This window comes from Equus quagga, chromosome 6 (assembly GCF_021613505.1).
Source record: "Equus quagga isolate Etosha38 chromosome 6, UCLA_HA_Equagga_1.0, whole genome shotgun sequence".
Taxonomy (NCBI): Eukaryota; Metazoa; Chordata; class Mammalia; order Perissodactyla; family Equidae; genus Equus; species Equus quagga.
Genome location: NC_060272.1, coordinates 108,058,069 through 108,079,076, shown reverse-complemented (window position 1 = coordinate 108,079,076; position 21,008 = coordinate 108,058,069). Strand labels below are relative to the sequence as shown.

At 44.6% G+C, this 21,008-nt stretch overlaps 2 protein-coding genes across 3 annotated transcripts in view; one reads left to right on the top strand and one right to left on the bottom strand.

The window, feature by feature from the left end:
* KIAA2026 (KIAA2026 ortholog) overlaps positions 1 to 12,073 on the top strand; it is a 105,526-nt gene extending 93,453 nt beyond the window's left edge. Inside the window, exons 9-10 of the transcript XR_006889048.1 lie at positions 9,069 to 9,155; positions 10,047 to 12,073. The gene's annotated coding sequence lies outside the window, so the exon portion shown is untranslated. The remainder of the gene's footprint in view (positions 1 to 9,068; positions 9,156 to 10,046) is intronic.
* Positions 5,731 to 18,158, bottom strand: MLANA (melan-A). Of its 2 annotated transcripts, none has more exons than XM_046664167.1 (5): positions 17,988 to 18,158; positions 16,422 to 16,523; positions 12,081 to 12,177; positions 7,343 to 7,456; positions 5,731 to 6,032 (listed from the first exon to the last, which is right to left on the bottom strand). In XM_046664167.1, exons 2-5 carry the CDS (start codon positions 16,496 to 16,498, stop codon positions 5,964 to 5,966), a joined length of 357 nt encoding a protein of 118 aa, XP_046520123.1. In that variant the 5' UTR covers positions 16,499 to 16,523; positions 17,988 to 18,158; the 3' UTR covers positions 5,731 to 5,963. The 2 variants fall into 2 exon arrangements, with proteins under 2 accessions (XP_046520123.1, XP_046520124.1); XM_046664168.1 differs by lacking the exon at positions 17,988 to 18,158 and adding an exon at positions 17,685 to 17,935.
* Between the last annotated feature and the right edge of the window lie 2,850 nt (positions 18,159 to 21,008).

Sequence of the window (21,008 nt, the reverse complement as noted above, 5' to 3'; positions counted from 1 at the left end):
GCCCAGTGATGTAGTGGTTAAGTTTGTGTGCTCCGCTTCAACGGCCCAGGGTTCCTGGATTGGATCCTGGGGGCCATGCTGTGGTGGCATCCCACATAGAAGAACCAGAAGGACTTACAACTAGGATATACAACTATGTACCGGGGCTTTGGGGAGAAAAAAAAAGCATAATAAAAAAAGATTTATAAAAAAATAGTTTAGGTTGGGTGATAGAGGACTGAAAAATATTCTGAAAGTAATTGGGGAGCTACTGAAGGTTTTGAAGCAAAGGTAGTAATGTTCACGTGTAAGATCATTAAATGACCTTGCAGGATTGCTGTGAGGATTAGATGAGATGATTTATGTAAAACACACGGCCCAATGTCTGCCATATAGTAGATGTTTAATAAGTAGTAGCTACTGTCATTCACCCTACTAGAGACAGGGAGGCCAATTAGGAAGTTACTAGGAGGGTCAGGAAGGTTGTATGAAGACCTGCTATCAGGCAGTAATGGTAGCAACAGAGAGGTGACAAAAAGAGAAATTATTTAGATTGAGAAGGATAAAGGCTTTTTTTCCCCAGGGAAAGCTTTTATTTTGAATGCATAAAATTTAGAAATGTTTAAACAGGAAAGAATATGATGGATAAAGTGTTAGTTCCCCTAAATCTGAATTTAGTGCTAAACTAATAAAAATACTAATAGGCTTGGTTGGGGGTAGTGTTCAGTTTTCTTTGGGGTGGGGGTTCTTGTTTTATGTTGTTTTTAAACTAGAATTTATTGAGATAAATATTAAGTTTCACAGACTTCTAACAGTTCATAGCATGTACAAATGGTGTTTATTGATTTAAATGTCTATCCCTGATCATACAAAATTCAGTTACAGCTTAATTCTAATAGTGGACCATTTAGTTCAATCTGAATTCAATACTTAATATGGATCTAATCCTAGATGGTCTAATGAAGTGGTCTAATATCCATAAGAATTTCATTAAAACCATCTAGATTCACAAAACACCATCTTAGGAATTTAATTCTATTAAACTTCAATTTGAGCAAAGGTAGCATCAATTAAGGAAAAACAGTTAAATTGGAAAGAAATTGATGTGGATGTTTAGGAATTGGCTACTGCAAACCTGAATCAAACCTGCAGGTGACCAGCACCAGAACCTTCACAGCTTATCCCTCCTCCTTCCTTGGGGACCTGATGATTCAGGGAGTCTGCTGATCCTCTTCGGCCTCTGCCCAAGGCTGCATGTGGGGACCATTTGGGAAAAGCTGGAATTTAAACTTCTTCAGCCAGTTTTGTCCATGTGATTATTTTCTTAGCTCAGTGAACTTTCTCTCAGCCAAGCTGCCAACCAACTTTCTTGAGCTTTTTTCTCATGGGAGACAATCCAGCTCTGATAAAAGAAAGTGCTTCTTTCCAGCTCTTTCTCCAGGCCATCTTCCTGTAGGAGCCATACTTCTGATGTCTATGGCTAATGTTTTCATACACTTCGGGAATTTTTTTCTAGATTTCTAAGCAATAAATTCTCTCCTCGATTTTTTGCAAATTTGCATTACATGTTCTTGATGTAGTCCAGGCAGTATTTGAAGTTTTAGCTGAAGTTTTTGAATCTTGCTTTCAAACTGAATTTTCAAACTGCAAAGATGCTAGTTCAATTTGGAGACCATTCGTGTGAACTCTAAGTGATTTGTTGATTTAGTTTTCTTCACATTTTAAATAGTCGTCTTTGTCTCCTTCAAGCCTTTTTGAGGAAACATTTAACATCAGTGTATTTCCTCAAATTAACTTCTGACTGACAGTTTAGGGGTTCTCAATTTTCTGCTTGGCTCTTCGTCTGGGGCCAGCTAGGTGGCATAGTGGTTAAGTTCATGCGCTCTGCCTCAGCCGCCCAGGGTTCTTGGGTTCAGGTCCTGGGCACAGACCTGAACACCACTCATCAAGCCATGCTATGGCGGCGTCCAACATACAAAATAGAGGAAGACTGGCACAAATGTTAGCTCAGCAACAATCTTCCTCAAGCCCAAAAAAAAAAATCTTTGTCTAATTTCAGGTTGCCATCATCCATGTAGTCTTCTCTAAAGAAGGCAAGCAAACTTATCATCTTTAGTGTGGTTTCAGAGATCAAGGCCTCTCATTCATTGTTTTCAAGTCATCAAGAATTTTTTTCTGTTCCTTCATTTCCCACACTTTTTCTTCCACCTCACAGCTTCTTGGGAATGCAGTTTTAGGCTTTCTTAAAAATGAGTGTTCTCATCCAAACCATCCATGATTTCCCTCTGAAGTTGTTCTGTGTTCTTCTGAGAGGCTTTTAAGATGTTTTGGCATTAGTCACTTGAGATTGAGGGATTTTGATGCATCTTCAAGTGACTATGTCTGTCCTTAAAGTCAAGCCATGAAATGAAAGTTTGGGGGGCAAGGGGGCCGGCCCGGTGGTACAGCAGTTAAGTGCTCACGGTCTGCTTCTCAGCAGCCTGGGGTTCGCCGGTTTGGATCCAGGGTGTGGACATGGCACCTCTTGGTAAAAGCCATGCTGTGGTAGGCGTCCCATGTATAAAGTAGAGGGAGATGGGCATGGACGTTAGCTCAGGGCCAGTGTTCCTCAGCAAAAAGAGGATTGGCAGTAGTTAGCTCAGGGCTAATCTTCCTCAAAAAAAAAAAAAAAAAAAAGTTTGGGGGGTTCACGTCTATTCTTTTTGGAGGTCTACAGTATTCCCAAGTGACAAGTGGACCTGTCCAGATATTTGTAAGTGCTACCAAACTCAGTGTTTGTAACTTCAGAGGGCTGGAGGTAATTTGAGAGCTTTCTTGGTTTGTGTCATGTCTAATCTCACTGACTTTAATCCAGCCAGAAAAAAATCTTTCAGCTGGCTCTTTTTCCCTCCTTAAAGGATGTCTGCTCTTTACTGTAAAAACAGTCAGAGAGGCCATATCAGAATCTCCTAGGGAAATTCACAGAGACTTGGGCCTTATCTCAAGCATCAGACAACACCATGTGAGGGCTGAGAGGAGAAAGGAAGACCAGGTTCTATAAAAGAGAGCTTGCTATCTTTGCTCTGCTCACTGCACAAATAGAAAGTGATATTTGTTCAGTACATCTGGACAAGTAGAAAACAATTGCAACCAGAGGAGACCAGCCCTCAGCTCTGATCACTCTAGTCCTGACCTGATCCTACAGGAAACCTCGGAAATCAAAGGGGTGCCATGCCATTACTCATTCTCTGCACACGAGTATGTCATGGCATAGTGGTGGGGCACACTGCAGTAGAAGACTCCTGTGCCCACGGCCCTTGGTGAGGCTTATTCTTCTGAGTTCAAGTTTCTTGGGCAGCAGGGAAGCCTGATCATGCCTGCAAAGGTCACAGGGATCTCCCTCCCCCGAAGGCTCCCCCCGGTTTGTGTTTGGTCCGTCCAGGTGGGCAAGGGCAGAGCACGGAAGGGCCTCAACAAAGGTATTAACTAACAGCCCTATATTTCAATATCAGATTTGGCAGTGTCTTAACAGTTAATGGGTTTTCTGTGGGGTCAATTTGTCCCCATTCAATCCAAGCATTCCTAGAAGAGGGAAACTCCTCCAGTGGTGACTCAGTGACTCAGTGACGCAGGCTCCTTCCGTCATGTGACGCTGCCATCTTCAGCTCATGGCTCCCAAGATTGTCCTGCAATTGGTCTCCAATTCAGGGCGTCATTTTCAAAAGTGTGGCTGCCTCAGTGAAGGGAGTAGGTTCTTTTGGCTGAATCTGAGACTTTCTGTTCCTTTAAACAATATCTCACTCTCCTAGTTTCTCTTTGGTAGACTCAGCCCAAGCCTCATCACCTGGGACGGTGCCTGGAGGGACTCTGTGAAGAGTCTTTTTCCATAGGGAAAGCAAGAACTCTCAGCAGATGACGGTCTGGAGATCTCACAGGTGTCCAGGGCTCAAGCCATAGGTTTTTTTATAAATGTGGAGAATTGAGGCTCAGACTAGGCCTTGCAACAAGGAGAGGAGCTGGCCAAATGCCTGATGAAGTTTGTTTAGAATTCATTTATTTGAAAAGGGGAAGGAGAGGGCTTATTTTAAGTGGTAAACTGGACAGAATCAGGAAGGATAGGGAGGTATTTTAGTATTTTGTTGAATGACATTTTTTTTCAATATGTGTAATAAGTCTCTTTATTCAGTGTTTTTTTCCCTTCAGTGCAATTTTGTCTTTTGTAGAAAATGATGCCCTTCTGCTACACTGATGTTTCCAATGACACAAGATGATTTTAGGTGGTTTACTGACTCAGCATTAAATAACACTGAGTCAAATAGTGAGAATGTCATTTCTTTCGCTTGCAAGCCTTTTAATTATATTAAAAGCTTTTCTCTGATTCTTGCCTATCTCCCTCTTTAGTAAAGGGAGCAAGTCTCATGTTGACAGCCTTCTGTGACCATCAGTATCTTCCTAGGTTTTAATAAATACAGTTTGCTTTCATTATCTTCATTTTTATAGTTATCTTCCACTTATGGAAAATGACACTGATTTTCCATTTGGAGAGGGCGATATAAATTTAAGCCAAAAAAAACTTTTTTTTTAAAGATTTTATTTTTTTTCCTTTTTCTCCCCAAAGCCCCCTGGTACATAGTTGCATATTCTTCATTGTGGGTCCTTCTGGTTGTGGCATGTGGGATGCTGCCTCAGCGTGGTTTGAGGAGCAGTGCCATGTCTGCGCCCAGGATTTGAACCAATGAAACACTGGGCCGCCTGCAGCAGAGCGCGCGAACTTAACCACTCGGCCATGGGGCCAGCCCCAAAACCAAAAAAATTTTTAAGTGAGCTGACTGAAAGAAAAATATTAGATAAACAGTAGTATAGGTGATATGTAGATGTCAACAACAAAAAGACTGTGATGTTGCTATGCAAATAACAACACCATTCCAGAATCTCTGATCCTTTGTAATTTCTTCTATATGTTCTTTTGAGTGGGATTTGGAACTAAATTACCATTGAAACATTTAAGGCAAGACATCAGCCAAACTACAGTAGCTTTTACTTATTTAAATCCTTATACCACCTTCTGGTTTAACAGAAAATTCTTGTCCTTAATTATGATAGCATTGAGCCTTGAAGTGAAATGTAATTAAAACTGCATTATATGTATTATGTAAGATACAAGATCTCGAGCCAGCCCTGATGGCCTAGCGGTTAAAGTTTGACGTACTCCACTTCAACAGCCCAGTTCAGTTCCCAGGCACGGAACCACACCACTTGTCTGTCAGTAGTCATGCTGTGACAGCAGCTAATGTAGAAGAGCCAGAAGAACTTACAACTATGTACTGAGGCTTTGCGGGGTGGGGGAAGGAAGAAAAAAAGAGGAAGACTGGCAACAGATGTTAGCTTAGGGCAAATCTTCCCCTGCAAAAAAAGATACAGGATCTCTGCAGTATATTATTGTAGTATCATGGGATTTTAGAACACAAAGAGACATACTGATGCTTTCCTCATCAGATGAATCTATTATTTGGTAGGTCAATCAACATTTGGTCTTAAACCTTTAAAGATATCCTTTGTGAGCAGTCCATAGCACAGACTCACCTGCAACAATTCTGTTAGAGTTCATGTTGGTCAAGGGGTTGCTTCTTCAAAAGTCATAATAGTAAGTTGATAGTTACTAGCTAAATTTCAACAAAAAAGAAAGTGGTTGGTCCCAAACACCCACTTGAATTCTGTCCCTCGGAAAATAACACCATAGATTTATTAGCATTACTACTGGCACAGATAATATCAGGCATTACAACCTTTATTAACAAAGTGTTTCTCATTTTAATACTTCTAGTCATTTCCTCACTTAATTAGTATTGCTAGTTGCCCTAAAGAATTTAACACTAAGCTTATTGTTAGAGACGATGTACACTGTTTCCATAGCATTCCAAAGCAGAACATTAGATGTCTGTATTAAATTCAAGCAAAAGTGTGAGGGAAATCATTACAGCATCTCTCAGGGGCCTTGCTGGCTCTCACGGCGAATAAGGTGGTGGTGACTGCGTTGCAGAAAGTTTCTCGTAGGCAGGTGGAGCATTGGGAACCTGTGAGAAAGAGAAAGGGAGAGTATGGGCTTGGCAACAGTGCATGTGTTTCTGGGAGAGGGATTAAGTCAAAATAGCATCATACTTATACTTTTGCTTGGGACTGAAACTTGTAAGTGCCCACATCTAATTTCCACCCAATGAGGTAATCATTGTTAAATTTCACAAGTGTGTATGTTGAAACATTGTTGGGGGGAAGAGCAGAGAAAAGTAGGGCTGAGGGTCTTCCCAAAAATCTCAAAAATTTATTTATACCTGAATTATCCTTGTCAGTAGAAGTCCCACACCCTAACTAATAAATCTTGAACTGCAGACACTAATATACATTGCATCTTTACAACACAGATCCTTGCAGTTGTGTCTAAAGGCCATGGCTACTATCAACAGAGCACAAATGTGTAAGGCCTTCATTTAACGCACACAACTCAAGGAGTATTTTCATTGTTTTCATGTTACAGGCGGGGAAACTGAAGCATGGGGAGGGTAAGTCACTTGTCCAAGGACACACAACTAGTAAGTCATGGAGCTGAGAATCAAACACAGTAATTTGGCTCCAGAGTCAGTGTTCTCCACCGTTATGATACACTGCATCTATACCAGCGCCATCCAATAGAAATACAGCACACCACATATGCGATTTTACAATTCCTAGTCACTACATTAAAAAAATTAAAAGAAACAGGTAAAAATCTTAATAATATATTTTACTTAACCCCACATATCAAAATATTACCATTTCAACAAGTAATCAATATAAAAATCATTAATGAATTATTTATATTGTTTTCCTCATACTAAGTCTTTGGAATCTGGTGTGTATTACAGCACACCTTAATTTCAAACTACTATGTTTCCAGTGCTCAGTAGACATATGTGACTAGTGGCTACTGTATTGGACAGCAGAGCTCCACACAATTAATAATAGGTACTTTTTTCTCCCCCTTAGATATATCTACATTCGGGACAGAGGCAAATATACTAAAAACATAAGACAAAAGGATGACGTATCCAGAACCAAGTTCTTTGGATCTTATTATATGTAGGGATCTCATCATTGACCCTGGGAAATCTGGGTATTAGAGGACACAATTTAAGAAAATCTCTGTGATTCCCTTGTTTTTTATCTTTATTTTTTATTATGGTAAAATATACATAACATAAAATTTACCATTTTAACCATTTTTAAGCATACAGTCCCGTAGCATTAAGTACATTTACAATGCCCTCGCTTTTCAAATGAAAATAATTTTGTACGTTTGAGTTAAAAGCAGCCATAAGTGAAAACACCAAGATGAAGGAACTCAACCTACCACAGGGTCACAACTGTTCTCCTGAAAAGGCAGTTTGCTGTCCTGGTGACCAAGCCCCTCACGTGGACATCTTCCTGTTAAGGTATTTTGAGTACTAACATAAATGCTTTTGTCCTGAAATATGAATTCATCAAGGTCAGTGAGTGAGAAAAAATAATTGAGTACATTGAAGAAAAGAGAAGGAAGCCGAAGTTTTAAGAATGGGTTTTAATCTTAGTTCTACCACTTATTTGCTGTGTGTCCTCAGACTCGTCACTTAACCTCTCTGAATTCCCATTTTTGCGTCTGTACTATGAAGATAATACCACCTACCTCTCAGAGTTGTTCTGGGAATTAACTAAAACTCAAGCACCTGGTACAGTGCCTGAACCCAATAGTTAGTCAACAAATATTTTTTAAGGGAAGGAGAAAAAGTGAATCTAAAAAATGAACCTCAGAGAATGATTGCACGTGGAGTAGATCAGAGCTAGTGAGGCAGGAGCTGGTATCACAGTGAGGACAAGCGTATGAACAACTTGACAACAGGGGCACACTGTCTATTTCTGCCTTCTCCATAATGACAGCAAAATATCTTAAACACTGCGAATGTGTATGTTATGATAAAAATGCTGTGGTGTAGCCCTGAGCTTCCAAGTCAGGTTGCAACAATGATGACAAGTCGGTCTAAGGTGAAGTGATGAACCCTGAGTTATTGGGGGGATGGGTGGGTAAAGTCTGGGTTTGGTGCTTTGCATAGCTTGAGGGGGTGATGCTCTCCATCCCGGAATAGAATGACAACAGTCTGTACAAGACAGAGACACATCCCAAAGTGGGGACTGCAGAAGCGGTCCTCCCTAGTGAGGGGCAGTATTGCCTCACTGACATTGTTTAAAATTGCTGGCACATTGTGATCATAAAAAGCAGACTAACTTTGAGTCACTTTCATTACTGTTGTTAAATTCTCCACTGCACTGGTTCTCAAACTTTAGCATCCATCAGCATCACCTGGAGAGCTTGTTAAACACAGATTGCTGCGCCCACACCCAGAAATTCTGACATAGTAGGTCTTAGGTGAGGCCCGTGAACTTGCATTTCTAACACGTTCCCAGGTGATGCTGCTGCTGCTGGTCCAGGGCTGCACCCAGAACCACTGCTCTACAGACAGGGCACCTCCGTATCGTCTGCACCTGGGGCAACTCAGCTATCCTCAGATGCTTAGAGGGACCAGGCAGGTGATGCAAGGGGGTCAGGTGGGACCAGGTGGGGGCCGTGGGAAAGGAGGGAGTGTACATCCCATCTAAGGGGACAACCACGGCACAGCCACCCATTTTTGCCAGATCTTTCAATATTTTAAAAAAGAAACTAGAAATCAAGATTTTTATGTAAAATGTTACTTTTAAATGTTGGTACCTAATTCAGTTTTTTTAAATACAGGCCCAAACATATCTGTGAGCCAAATCCAGCCAGTGGGGCATTAGCAGCATGCTTTCTGTGGTACTGGCTGAGAGGGGCTGGAACGGGGAGGCTGTGCAGGGGTCCAGCAGCTCTTCGGGCTTGTCTGTCTGATGGTGGCTAATCATTGGTTGGAGGAGAAGGGCATCAAGGCAGGTTACCCAGGGAGAAGAAGTGTTTGGAACATCAATTGGACGAGGCCAGACATGGATTGGGCTGATACCTACACAGTCTGCAGGCTGTAAAGTAGTTTTCCTAAACTCTAGTCTGAAATTATTATTGACTCTACCCCCAGGAAGGATATATGCACAAGGACCCTAATGTTGACTGAGGACCCAGGGTGGTTCTGCTCTCCGCCCCAACTCCCAGCGATATACCTCAGGTAAGGTGTTTAACGTGTTCTCTCCATTTACGTCAATTATCTCTTTTATTCTTGTTCTATTTTATAAATCTCACACCTGCCATAGGATAGGAGCATGACCCACTCACTCAGTTCACTGCCAGTTCTCGGTATTTGCATTCAAACTTCAGTGTGCACATTGAAATGTAGGTTCCTCGGTCCCACCACCAGAGATGGTCCCAGAGTCTGCATTTTAGCAAGACCCCAGGTGATTCAAGCGTGTTGAGAAACACAACACCGTGAGACATGAGTGTAAACTGAGCTGTTGGCAGGGCCTCGAAATTCTCCAAGAATCAAAAGTATTATGTCCTAAACTTCCAAGTGAAAGAGTAAAATTGGTAAATACAAAAACCAACATCCAGTCCAGTACAGATCATTTTCCTGCAAAAACATGTTGCTGCAAAAAGCAGTCTTTCCATTCAAAAGGTGTTCTTCAGGTCAAAGGGGAATTGTTAGCCAGGGAGAAATTTTAGGAGATGTTAATTCCAAGCAATGTTGCTACCATTCTGTGGTCAATGGAAGTGGGAAAGTAGACATTTCAAAGCATAATGAAGGATACTGAGGGTGGAGTAACGCTGGTACCTGGAGCTTGCATTTACTGTCATTTATGTTCTTCTGCTTTAAAATGAAAATAGAATCACCAAAGAGCGACAAGGAGGTAATTATGTAAATAAATGCAGTACTTCATACACTATTTTACATAATTTTGTCTAAATTTCTTAGACTGCTGATCTCCAACCTGGCTTTTCAGGAGACCTGAAAGTCTCAAAATAAGATTTTAATATTAATTTAAAAAACAAATGACAGAGAGCATTTTTAGACTTGTGGGGAACCAGGGAATTTAAACACAGTTCTATTTCATAAAAATTCCAGGAACTGCAAGTCACTGATCTAGAGCTAGACGGATGGAGGCACGCTCGGTCGAACTTGAACTTCACCAAGCAAAATGTTCAGTGTCTGAGCCCACGACCTTCAGACTCTGTTATTCTTCAACTGAATGAGGTGTTGAAGCAGAAAGGAAAAAAAAATCATTCTTTTTGTCCAGTGGCATCAAGCTGGTAATTGTGGACTGTTAGGAAATGGATACCAACATTCTGAGTTTGTATAGCTTTTACTCCTTGAACGACTAAACCATTGTGTTCTTTACATACAAAAATAGAATGAAATAGAAACATAGAAGGAAATATACATTAAATAAAAACTGATATACATCATGTTATATCACATTATATAGGTGTAGAATAGAGCAAATGAAGCTCAGAGAAGTTAAAATTTAAGGTCCCCAAGCAAGTCAGCAGCAGACAATGAGACCAAATCCCGATGACATACGATTGGGTGACTGCCGTGTGCCAGGCACCGTGCTCGAGGTACAAAGAAGAGTGAGAAATATTCTCTGTCCTAGTTCATAAATGGAGGAGAGAGAAGGGGTGGAAGAGGCAAAAAGTAAATAACCAATTACAAGGCAATGTCTTAACCCTTCCCCCACCCCGTGCTAGAGGTACAAATGGAATTCTGTGACAGAGCAAAGCCCCTCCCTGACTAACCTGCTGTGGACGGCCACAGAGAGGCGTCGTCTGAGCAGGAGTTCCATCCCTACCTCCTACCCCAAGGCTTTCCTATGGTACTTGGTTTGGAGGCTCATTCAGACTCAGCAACTTCTCCTCCTGCCCACTAGATGTCAGCACACTGGAGGGCTGCTACTCGGTGTGGGTAGGCGTGGAGGCGGGGGTGGTGTCAGCCCCCAAACTCACCCTGTCTTTCACGGTTTGTGTTTGGGACACTCTGGCAAGATGAGCATTAGCGAAAGGGACTCTAGGGACTGCCCAAGCTTTCTGGCAAGGAGGAGAAGAATTTGAAACTGCATCTCTCGCCTTCTGCTTCTCCTCCTCAGACGGCCAAGCTCTGGCCCCCCAGCCACACCAACCCTCCCCTCCATCACAGAACCTTTTCTTCTACATGAAGTGCTTGCTGAATGAGGAATGGAACTTTCCAACATCTTTTGTAAAGATAATTTTTTTTTCCATTATGTGTCAACCTCGGAAGCTTTCAGATTTGTAATAACAAGAAAAAGGGAGGAGGGAGAGAAAGAATTGCAACTCTCCTTTTATTCCATCCCTCACTATGGAAAATGCCTTTGGATGCTTAAGTGCTAAAGTGCTACCTGGCTTTGAAAGGAGGTTTCTGAAACCTGTAGTTTTTATAGTTTAGAGACTCGGTGTTTCCCATTCATGGAAGATCCTGCTGCCAGAAGACTGGACTGCATCATTGTGTCAGCTGCCTGCTCGTGTGGGTAAAGAAGAAAAAATTCTACTAAAACCATATTGGTCATCTAAGGAGGATGGAGCCTGTTAAAAACCCGGTGGTCCTTCGTGTTACTGAGGTGTGGATGGTTTCCTCATTGCACTGATGGCTGGAGGGGTCGTTGGTATGGTGGTGGGTTGCTTGGTATAACAGAGTTAGAAGATCTTGGAATTCCTAGGCAAACTGGGAGGAAGTGGAGGCAGGGTGAGAGCAACAGGCTCCGAAGTGGAGTCACAGGACCAGTGAGAACCCCCAGAAGGATTGGGAAGCCCTGGAGTGTCTAATATGCTGCTGTTTGCTGTGCAAGAGGACCACAAACCCTTCCCCTGTGTTCCACAAACTATCTGTGCTCAGCTACACACAACAGCCAGGCACTCAAGTGTGCTGTGAGTAGAAGCAAAGAGATGGCCACGTTCCTGATTGGGGGTCATGCCTGGGCAGAGGCAAAGAGTTGCAAGAAGTACAATGTAGAGAAAGACTCATCAGAAGCAGAAGTCAGAGCTAGAGGTGATCATGAGAATGTTACCCACTCCCTGGAAATTCAGAGAAAGAAGGGGGAAGGGGTTCTGGATCTGGAGGGATCCCAGTAGTGGGAATTATACCAACCTTCAAGCTTTTGTATCCACTTCGTCTTCTACAATACCAACAGCCAATGAGCAGTAAAATTCCCAGGATCACTATCAGGATGCCAATCCCGGCAGCCCTGGTCCAAGAGATAGACAAACCCACAGTGGTACAGAAACCTTGCTCCAGATTGTGATGACACATACATCAATCTTCTTCTCTCTTCACAGGGGCTTTGCCAGCCCAGAGCAGCACCTCCCAGGCCCCAAGTAGTTTCCCACCCCACACCACACCAGGCACCCACCAGGCCTCCAGCGCCTGTATCCAAGGACAGGATCTTCTCTAGGACCCTCCCAGGTGTGTGCCCACAGGAACAGCGCTAACTGGCATGGCCCAAGCACTCAAGTTCCAGGTGCAAGAGGTGCAGTAGCAACTGACCCTCATGTGGACAATATATTTATTGAGACTGAATTATCTTTTCTTTTCATCAGGGCTAGTTTACAACATTTTCCCCAACTATCAGCCCACAAAAAGGAAATGGAAATTAATATCGACAATGTCTACCATAAGGTGGGTGCCATACTAAGCATTCTATACACATTAGCTTATTAACTTCTCACAAGAGCCCTGTAAGGTAGGCACCATTTGTCATCTCCATTTCACAGATGAGGACATAAATGCAGAGGTTAAGGGCCTTGCTGATGGCATATATGGAGATAGCACAAGATGGAGCTAGGGTTTCAACTTGAATCTCTCTCAGTTGTGTTTGTACCCTCTCTACCCAAAACTGCCCCCCTCACTGTTTACCCATGCCCTCTCTCCATTCCCGCCCTGACTAGTATTCTCATGTTCCTAGTCTCAGCATCACCCCTCCCGGTATGAAGGCAAGCCATCTTGGCTTCTCTCATAGGCAGCCCTGTGGTGGTAATCAGCAGTGTGCTTACCTGTGTCTTCCAGAAAAAGAGCTCCCAGAGGAGTTTTTTGGGTTTTGGTTTCTTTGTGTTTTAATTTGTTTCCTCAATGCCTAGAAAGGGTCAGGCACATGGGTGTTTCAGGAAATATTTCTTGAAGATGGATGGATGAATAAATGGACAGTTGGATGGATAGCCAAACAAATAAATTACAGGTGATTACAAATTCACATCCTCTCCCCCATAATACCAGTCTGTCTGCAAAATGAATGAGCCATTTAATGTCTTCCTTAAAATAACTGTTTACAACTATCTGGATTTGTGGCATAATGTTAGTCCTAATATCATCATTTTTTTTTTTTTTTGCATCTGCAATTGGAACTGAAGACCTGAAATACCATCTTTAAAGATTCATTCCGTTGGTCTAATAGCTTACTTCTCTATTACTTTAACCTCTTGTGGGTCAGTGACATTCTAGCGAGAATGAGGGGATCAGCAACTTTCCACAGAGCAGTTTTGGATTAGGGATGGAGAGAAGGTAATGAAGAGAAGGAGACAGCATGGCAACTGGCCACCAAGGGCTCAGAGCTGACTAAAGGGGTGGAAGGAGGACTTGTGGGATTTAAAGTTCTCTGAAACTAAAACTATCGCACGGGCTTGCCAGAGCCCAGCCCAGCTGGTAGGACATGTGTCCCATGTTTATGCTTAGCTAGGCAAGCTCCTATCTGGCCTCCGCTTGCTCCAGGAATCCCATGCAGGGTCACCAAGGACCAAACCAGATGGAACAGTACTGGCTGCTTTTTCTGGTCTCACCTGAGTGTACTGACTGCTTTTTCTGGTCTCATCTGAGTGGCCTGGAAGAGTCATCTCAGAACAGAGCTGGGGGTAGAGCCGTGGGGATGCTGAGACGAGTGGCCTGACCACCCCAGTCTGCATGGCTGCCAAGTCAGAGAGGCTAGCTGACCTTTGGAGTCAAGCACTCAGGAAAGATTTAGTAAGCACCTCTTGGCAGGCCAGGCATGGATTACTCAAAGAGACAGCATGGAGGCTCGGCTCTGGCCAGAAATGTCTGAGCTGAACCTAGAGCAAAGCTGTGGCATCACTTACTGAGAAGTGTCTGCTTCTCAGCAGCAGGATGCAATCTGGGCATCTAAGCCAGCCTCCCCGGCCCTGTGTCCAGTGGCCCGTGGGAAGTGTTAGTTACCACAAAGGCCTTAGAAATGGGGTCAGGGGCTGTACTTTCCCTGCATAATATTGTCAATTTGCTAACACCTGCCTGATTTTCCATATCACAGCACGATCAAAGTGGAGAGTGCTGAGTCTTTTTTTCTGTGACTTGCTAATGAAAGGCTCTGCAGAGCTGGGTGGTTTATAAGAGATTGAGAAGCTACAGGCGAGGCTTCTCCTTCAGAGACCTTTGCCCAGTACCACCTACTGGACCACTTCCATCTCAAGGCTGCTGAGGCATTAAGCCTATCCGGTCCATCTCCAAATGGGGTAGAGAGAACCGTGGGATGACCTAATAATGCAGGCCAACACCCACCCACCTCCTAGATCATGAAGCCAAGACCAGCAGAGATTCATCAGCGTCACCGCCACCTTAGCAGCTACTCTACCATTCACTGAGCCCTGATTCGTGTCAGGCACCCCCCTTTTAGGCTTTTATTCCATCCTCACGACAATCTTCTGAGGTACATATGATGTTCATTTTACATCATCTGACATCCCCAAGACTTTACGCTGGTATAATGCCTAAGGTTGCACAACTGGTAGGTGGCAGAACCAGCATTCACAGCAACTGTCCCAAAATACCCAGCAAGTGAGTGCTAGAATTTGGGCTGGACCCAGGTCTCCCATCTCCCAGGTCAGTGCTTTTCCTGCGGTACCACCTCTTCCTGAAATGAAGCTGTCACGAGGAGCATTCAGTGGGTTCTCATGACTGAAGGCAGCTGACTCAACTCCCAGCATGCCTGCATCTAATTTTGCCCACCAGGTCTGTGGTTATCCCCTTGGACAAGTTGACACAGACAGAGCTCTGTTCCAGCTCTTTAGGAACAGTCACATTTCACTCACACACACCAAGTGACTAACTGAGAGCAGAAAACACCAGGATATGCCAGATGAACCCACGACCCAGCCAGGCGGGGCTCCTCAGAGGGTCACCAAATACCTCCTGCAACAGTCACCTGAGGTGCACATTAAAGTGCAAATCCAGGGTCGTCACCCCTAGACCTACCAAATCAGCCTCTTGGGTCGCTGGTCTGGGAACCTGCATTTTCACAAGCTCCATGGGCGACTTATGCCTTCTCAACTGAGAGAACCCCTCTCTGCTGAGGTTTCCCAGAGATAGTGTCTACTGAGTCATCATACAGAACTGAAACAATATCCTCCCTAATACCATGTGAAATGTACCCCCCAAAGAGTATATGTTTGCTCTTGGACGTTTTTTCAGATGATCTCCCCACCCGCAACCCCAATGACCATGCGGGGACATTAGAGAATCTCGCTATGGTCTTCTGAGGAGATGCTCACATCCTGAATTCTCCCTTGGGGCCTCGGATGCATTCTACATCTTGCTGGCCCCTGCTAGTTCACTCTAGTAAAGCTATTTCAACGGTTCTTTCCAAAGAGAGTGCGGGTTTGCAGGAAGTTCTGAGCAGACGACTTAAGAGATAGTCCAAATAAACTCCTGGTTCCTTGTTTGTGCTGTTGGAGTCTCCACTCAGAGGGTGGAGCCCTCGCTGCCACCACCACCGCACCCTTGCCCCCTCTAGTACGTGCACAGCGTGTCCCTGCAGCCTGTGTTCCCATTATAGCACTTGCTGAAGTTATTCTCGAGCCTAACTCTCCCAGGAGATTGTAAGATTTTCTCTAAGACAAAAATAGTGCCTTGGGCTGGTTATGCAATGCTTAGCACTTAGAAATGCTTACTTGTATAAATACTTATTTTTAATTAATTCATAGCACCAAGCACCTTTCCTTAGGATGAAGTTATGATGCAAAGGTTATGGCCACCGCTTTGGCCCTGGAGTCAGTCTGCAGGTGAGTTGCACACACCTGCCCTTCGTCGTCACTTGCTGTTTGGCAAATTGCCTTTGTTCCCTCTGCAAACCACCTCCAGGAGCCTGAGTGGCATGGACAGAGCAAGGTTTGAGGAAAGAGGCACCTTGCTCCCAGACAGATGTTTTTCAGCCTGGGAACCTACAGCAAAGGCCTAATAGCCAAGAATCCAGACAAAAATGGCAAGATCCAACTTCTTCCTATTCCTATCTCCTTGACCATTTGGCCTCAGAAGAGCTTAAGTGACCGCTTACAGGACCAGAGGGTCTCCTCACCACATTGCCATGGTTTTTACTCCCTGGAGAAAGGAACACTAGAGAGATTTACGGACAGGCACATGCTGGTGGAAGTCAGCAGGCTGTGTCAGCAAAGGGCAAACTGGAAACCCCGCTGGGTGCGGTTTTGAACTTACTCTTCAGCTGTGATGTGGGAGCGGCCGTGCCCCATCTTGGGGTAACCATAGGTGAAGTAAGCTTCTTCTCTTGGCATCTTGTGGGGTCAGGCCACAGAACACCTAACAGCAGGGGCACACAGGCATCATTTAATGCATCTGGAGCATCCTTGCTCATCATCTCATAAAGACCCACAAAGACGTTCCCACTAGGTGACCATTAACGACAGCCGGGACCCTCTGCTTTCTCTCTGTGAGAGGATTTATACTTGCTTCTTTCACTGATATAAAGTAGAAATTGCTCAGGTTTCTAACCCCTTCCACCAACTGAAAATTAAGTTCACAGAAGAAACTACAAACAAAAGCAAAAAATTTCCAAATTCAGTTGTTATTTGGGGGGAAAATGTTCTTCATTTGCTTTCAATTTGACTCTATACCATAAACTTGTAGAGAAACAAAGGAAAAGCGCTTTAGTCATTCCTTACTTTTGCTGGCCCAGGACTGTGCTTAATAAAAGAAGAGAAGTTATTTTCCCCCAAAGGTATAATTTTATATCAATCTTTGGACAAATAGAAGGTTATGTGTGTGTGGCCGAGCATAGCATCCTCCAAGCTGACTTTCCAGCAAGGGAAACTGCCCCATAGAGATGTCTGGGCTTCTCCACGTTCACTCCACCCAAAATACGCCGAGGAAGCCCATGACCTGACTTGGCCTAACAATTTGTTTTCCCTCTCACCAAAATCAATTTCTACCTCTTCCTTGTTCAAGTCCATGACTAGGGTTTAAAAATATTTTTTATATATTTTTAAATTATTGTACAAAATTTTAAACTATAAAATAAACAAAAAGCTCGTGAACCACAGTGGTCATGATTAACGTGTGCTTGTTCAAAACCAACAATGGTTTCTTTTCTCTCCTTGCTACTGTGTATTTTTCTTCCCTCTTATTGTTCTCATCAATTTCAAAGGTCTGATCCCCATAGAGTTATATTAATGAGCCTCTTTAAAACAGCAGGAGAGAAGAGGGAGAGCAGAGCGGGGAATTCACCGCCCGAACCCTTCCACTGGGGCATTTCATGTGTAATTTGCTCTTCCCAGTTGTAAAAAAGAAATTACAGTTGAACTCACTGATCATCTCAGGTGAGTAACGTAGGGGTGAACCCTGTGTTCAAAATTACAGACACAAAAGTCAATTAATTCTGTGTTCAGTTGTTTTTGTAAATCTATACCTCCAGCTTAGAGCCGTGGCAAATGATGTAGAGACAGTAAATGCACCTCATCTCACCCCAGCCAAGAGAAGCGGTCCTTCAAGTGACAGGAGGATGCTTCTGCTTCCAATCAGGCTGTAGCCCGAATAACTGCTTTTCCTAGTTCCCGGCTTTGCGCGTTGGCAGGGTAGAGAGAGGATCTAGGAGGAGACTTTGTGAACCCTCAGAAGATGGAGAACAACAAACACTCAGGAGAAAATCTGCTGAGAGCCAAGCGTCAGGGAGGCAACGACGGAGGGTGATGGAGTCCACCAGAATCTCCCACATGCCGTTCTGAAAGAACAGGACCACAACCATGAGTGAGAAGACAATGATCCTACCTTCCTGGATGGGATCCTCTCCGTCTGCTGGCTGGCCCTGTGTGTGAAGATTGCTTCTCTGGCTCTTAATCTTTTCTTCCCCCTGGTCTCGAGTCCCATGTTAGTCATGAGTTTGGATTTCTGACGGGGTCGTCTGCGATTGCTTAATTGGCATGAAAGAAACTGACTTCATTCCTCCTCTCAAAAAGTCATGGCTCGCTGTGGCCTCTGTTTTCCCCAATCCCAGGATTTCATCCTAGGGAAGTCATTTATTTTAAATGCTAGTCCCTCCTCCTTAGGGTTGCCAGACCAAATACAGGATACCCAGTTACATTTGAATTTCAGATGAACAATGAATAATCTTTTACTACAACTGTGTCCCATGCAATATTTTTTAGTATAAATATGCCCCACTTATTGCATGGGACATATTTTTACTAAACAAATATTTTGTTGTTTATCTGAGATTCAAATGTAACTGGGTCCTCTACCCGCTCCTCATCTCCCCCCCCCCCCCCCCAGGGGGTTGAAGAGCCTTTGGGCTCAGACCTGGAGAGCATGTAGTCCCTCCCCCTCCTGATCAAGAAGAGAAAACAGACGATCCCTAAAACTTCCTAAGCTGAGCCCCCTGATTTCTTTGTGATGCCCTCTGGGATAACCGTCCCCTGGGAAGAGTGGGTTTCATGCATCTGCAAGGGGCAGACAAAATTTCCTCTTTGAAGGTACATATGACCTACCTAGAGTGTAATGGAAACCATGGCCGATTTGACCTGACATCACAGACCCTGAGAGTCAAATGTGTATAGTCCAAAAGGATTTCAGTAGGATGGAACGGTACCTTTGCTCACCAGCTCTCTGTAACCTCATGGACAAATAAAACACCCCCTCGAATGGAGGGATGTGAGAGTTCTCAGACTGAATGACCACTAAGGTCCCCTTCCCCATAACATCCGAGGGCCCCGCTCTGTCCAGTTCCCATTTTGGACTGTCCGGTGTGACGGCATTATCAACCTCCTGGATACTGGATAACCATCACTGCAGATGGCAAGGGAGAAACAACACACAGAGAGGGGGGTGGTCATTATTAGGCGAGACAGGGGAAGCCTTTCTGAAAAGGAAGAATAATGTAAACTGAGACCTAAATGACAAGAAGGAGTCAGCCATATGGAGATGGAGGAAGAGCATTTCAGACAGAACAACCAGTGCAAAAGCCCTGAAGCAGAGTAATAGAACATGACTTAGTCTGGATTCCAGAACTGAGGCAGATTCAGGAGATTTTGTACAAAAATTAGGAAGGATACAAGCCCTTGGTATTGACAGATTTGGGGAGAGCAGCTAACCACAGGGTTATATCCAGTAGCTCCCAGAAAGGCCTAGTGGTGGTGCTAGTCCAGGAAGAAGGATGCAGTTCTGAGATGAGAAGCTGAGGTTTGAGCTAAACTGGACACTACAACTAACCTGAGCTCCTGGATGATTGGTGGCAAGACCAGAGAGGAGGGAGATACTGACCTGCATCTCAGGGCAAGGGGGAGCTCCCAGGTCATGCTTCAGTCCCCTGGTGATATGAACTAATTCAAGGGCCTTGAGTGTGTGTGGGCATTATTCCAGGGTGGAGACTTCAAGGTAGCTGGCATCACCCCGTCTCCCCTGAAGGGGCTACAGGACCAGTCCCAGCATGCTGGGGACACCATGACCTGTCTGGGGACATATTCTCCAGCTCATCTGCTTTTCGGAGCTTAGCAAGCGAGGCCTGATCAGATCTTACAAGGGGATCTCTTTAGGTCTTTGAGTGGTTTGCAGCTTCAGAGGTGCGCAGCCCTGTCAGGGTGAAGTGCCCAGGATGAGCTGGGGTGGCTTCTTCAAATAAGGGTTCCCAGGGAAGCTCAGCCTGAAAATCCTACCACATTCTGTTTCCTCGAGCGTCCCCAGAAGTTCCCTTTGTCTGGGCTCCTAGTCACTGTCCTTGGACTAGCCTAGGCCTCAGATGCCACCCCAGGGCCAGCCCAGGTCAGGCCCTACCTGCCCTCACCCTCCACACTTCCTGGTGACTTTCTTCCTGGCAGCACAGCCCCCCTACACCTCACCGAGGCTGAAGGCAGCGGCTCTGGAGTCCAAACTGCCTGCACTCCATCTCTTCAATCTGTGTGACCTTGGGCAAATCATAAACCTCTTGAAGCCTCATTGCATGCATCTAAAAAGTAGGGCTAATAATACTATTTACTTCCTAGGTTAGTCGTGAGAGTTCGAGGAGAGAATGCGAACCGCAAGCTTGGCACAGTATCTGGCACAGACTAAGTCTACAACAACAGTGTGAGCTGTCACTACGAGGCTGCCCCACCCATCACCCCTTTGGCCCCCCCAAACCTGCCTAGAGTTTGGAGGTGCTGCTGCGACCTCTGCCCCAGCTCCGGCGTGAGAGCTTGCGCCACGTTACACCTCGCGGCGCTGACTGGCTCTCTGCTGCCACCTGGTGGGCCTTGGACCCCTTGCACGGCAGGCGCACCTGATGGAGGGGCTGGGGACTGACTGCAGAGATGTCCCTTTGATGTTTTCAAAACCCTCCAGCTCACAGTGCCGGGGGCTAGAATCGTCCTTGCTCATCCCCCTTGGGGCTTAGAACCTTTTTTAGTGCTCCCCACAAGACTGAGCTTTCGGTCTCTCACACAGACCCCAAAAGAAAATGCTAGAATGTTGTAAAAGGCCTTGCTGTAGATGAGGGTTGATGCTGCTGCCCTTTTGTAGGAGATTCTGAACAAACAGAGCTGGCTTTTCAGAAGGCAGAGAAGGAAGGTAGATGTCTCTACAGTGATTGAGGCAGACTATGGATGGCACTTCCTCCCTACACCCTGTAGGGTCCTGGACCCAGATGCAATGGCCTTAAATCCCAGCTCTCATTATTACCTGTGTGACCTTGGGTGAGTTACTTAACCTCTCTGAGCTTTAGCAGCCTCATTTACAAAATGGGAATAAATAATAATTACAAACTTGCTGTGAGAAGTAAATGAGGTTAAATGTGTAAAATCGTCTGGTGCCGTGCCTGGC

What these genes read in the sequence shown, in the direction of transcription:
- MLANA (XM_046664167.1), bottom strand. Translation starts at nt 16,498, where the DNA reads ATGCCAAGAGAAGAAGCTTACTTCACCTATGGTTACCCCAAGATGGGG. An exon ending in TCCCACATCACAGCTGAAGA is followed by an intron (nt 12,178 to 16,421) that starts GTAAGTTCAAAA and finishes CTCTTGGACCAG; the next exon opens with GGCTGCCGGGATTGGCATCC. An exon ending in GTGGATACAAAAGCTTGAAG is followed by an intron (nt 7,457 to 12,080) that starts GTTGGTATAATT and finishes TTCATATTTCAG; the next exon opens with GACAAAAGCATTTATGTTAG.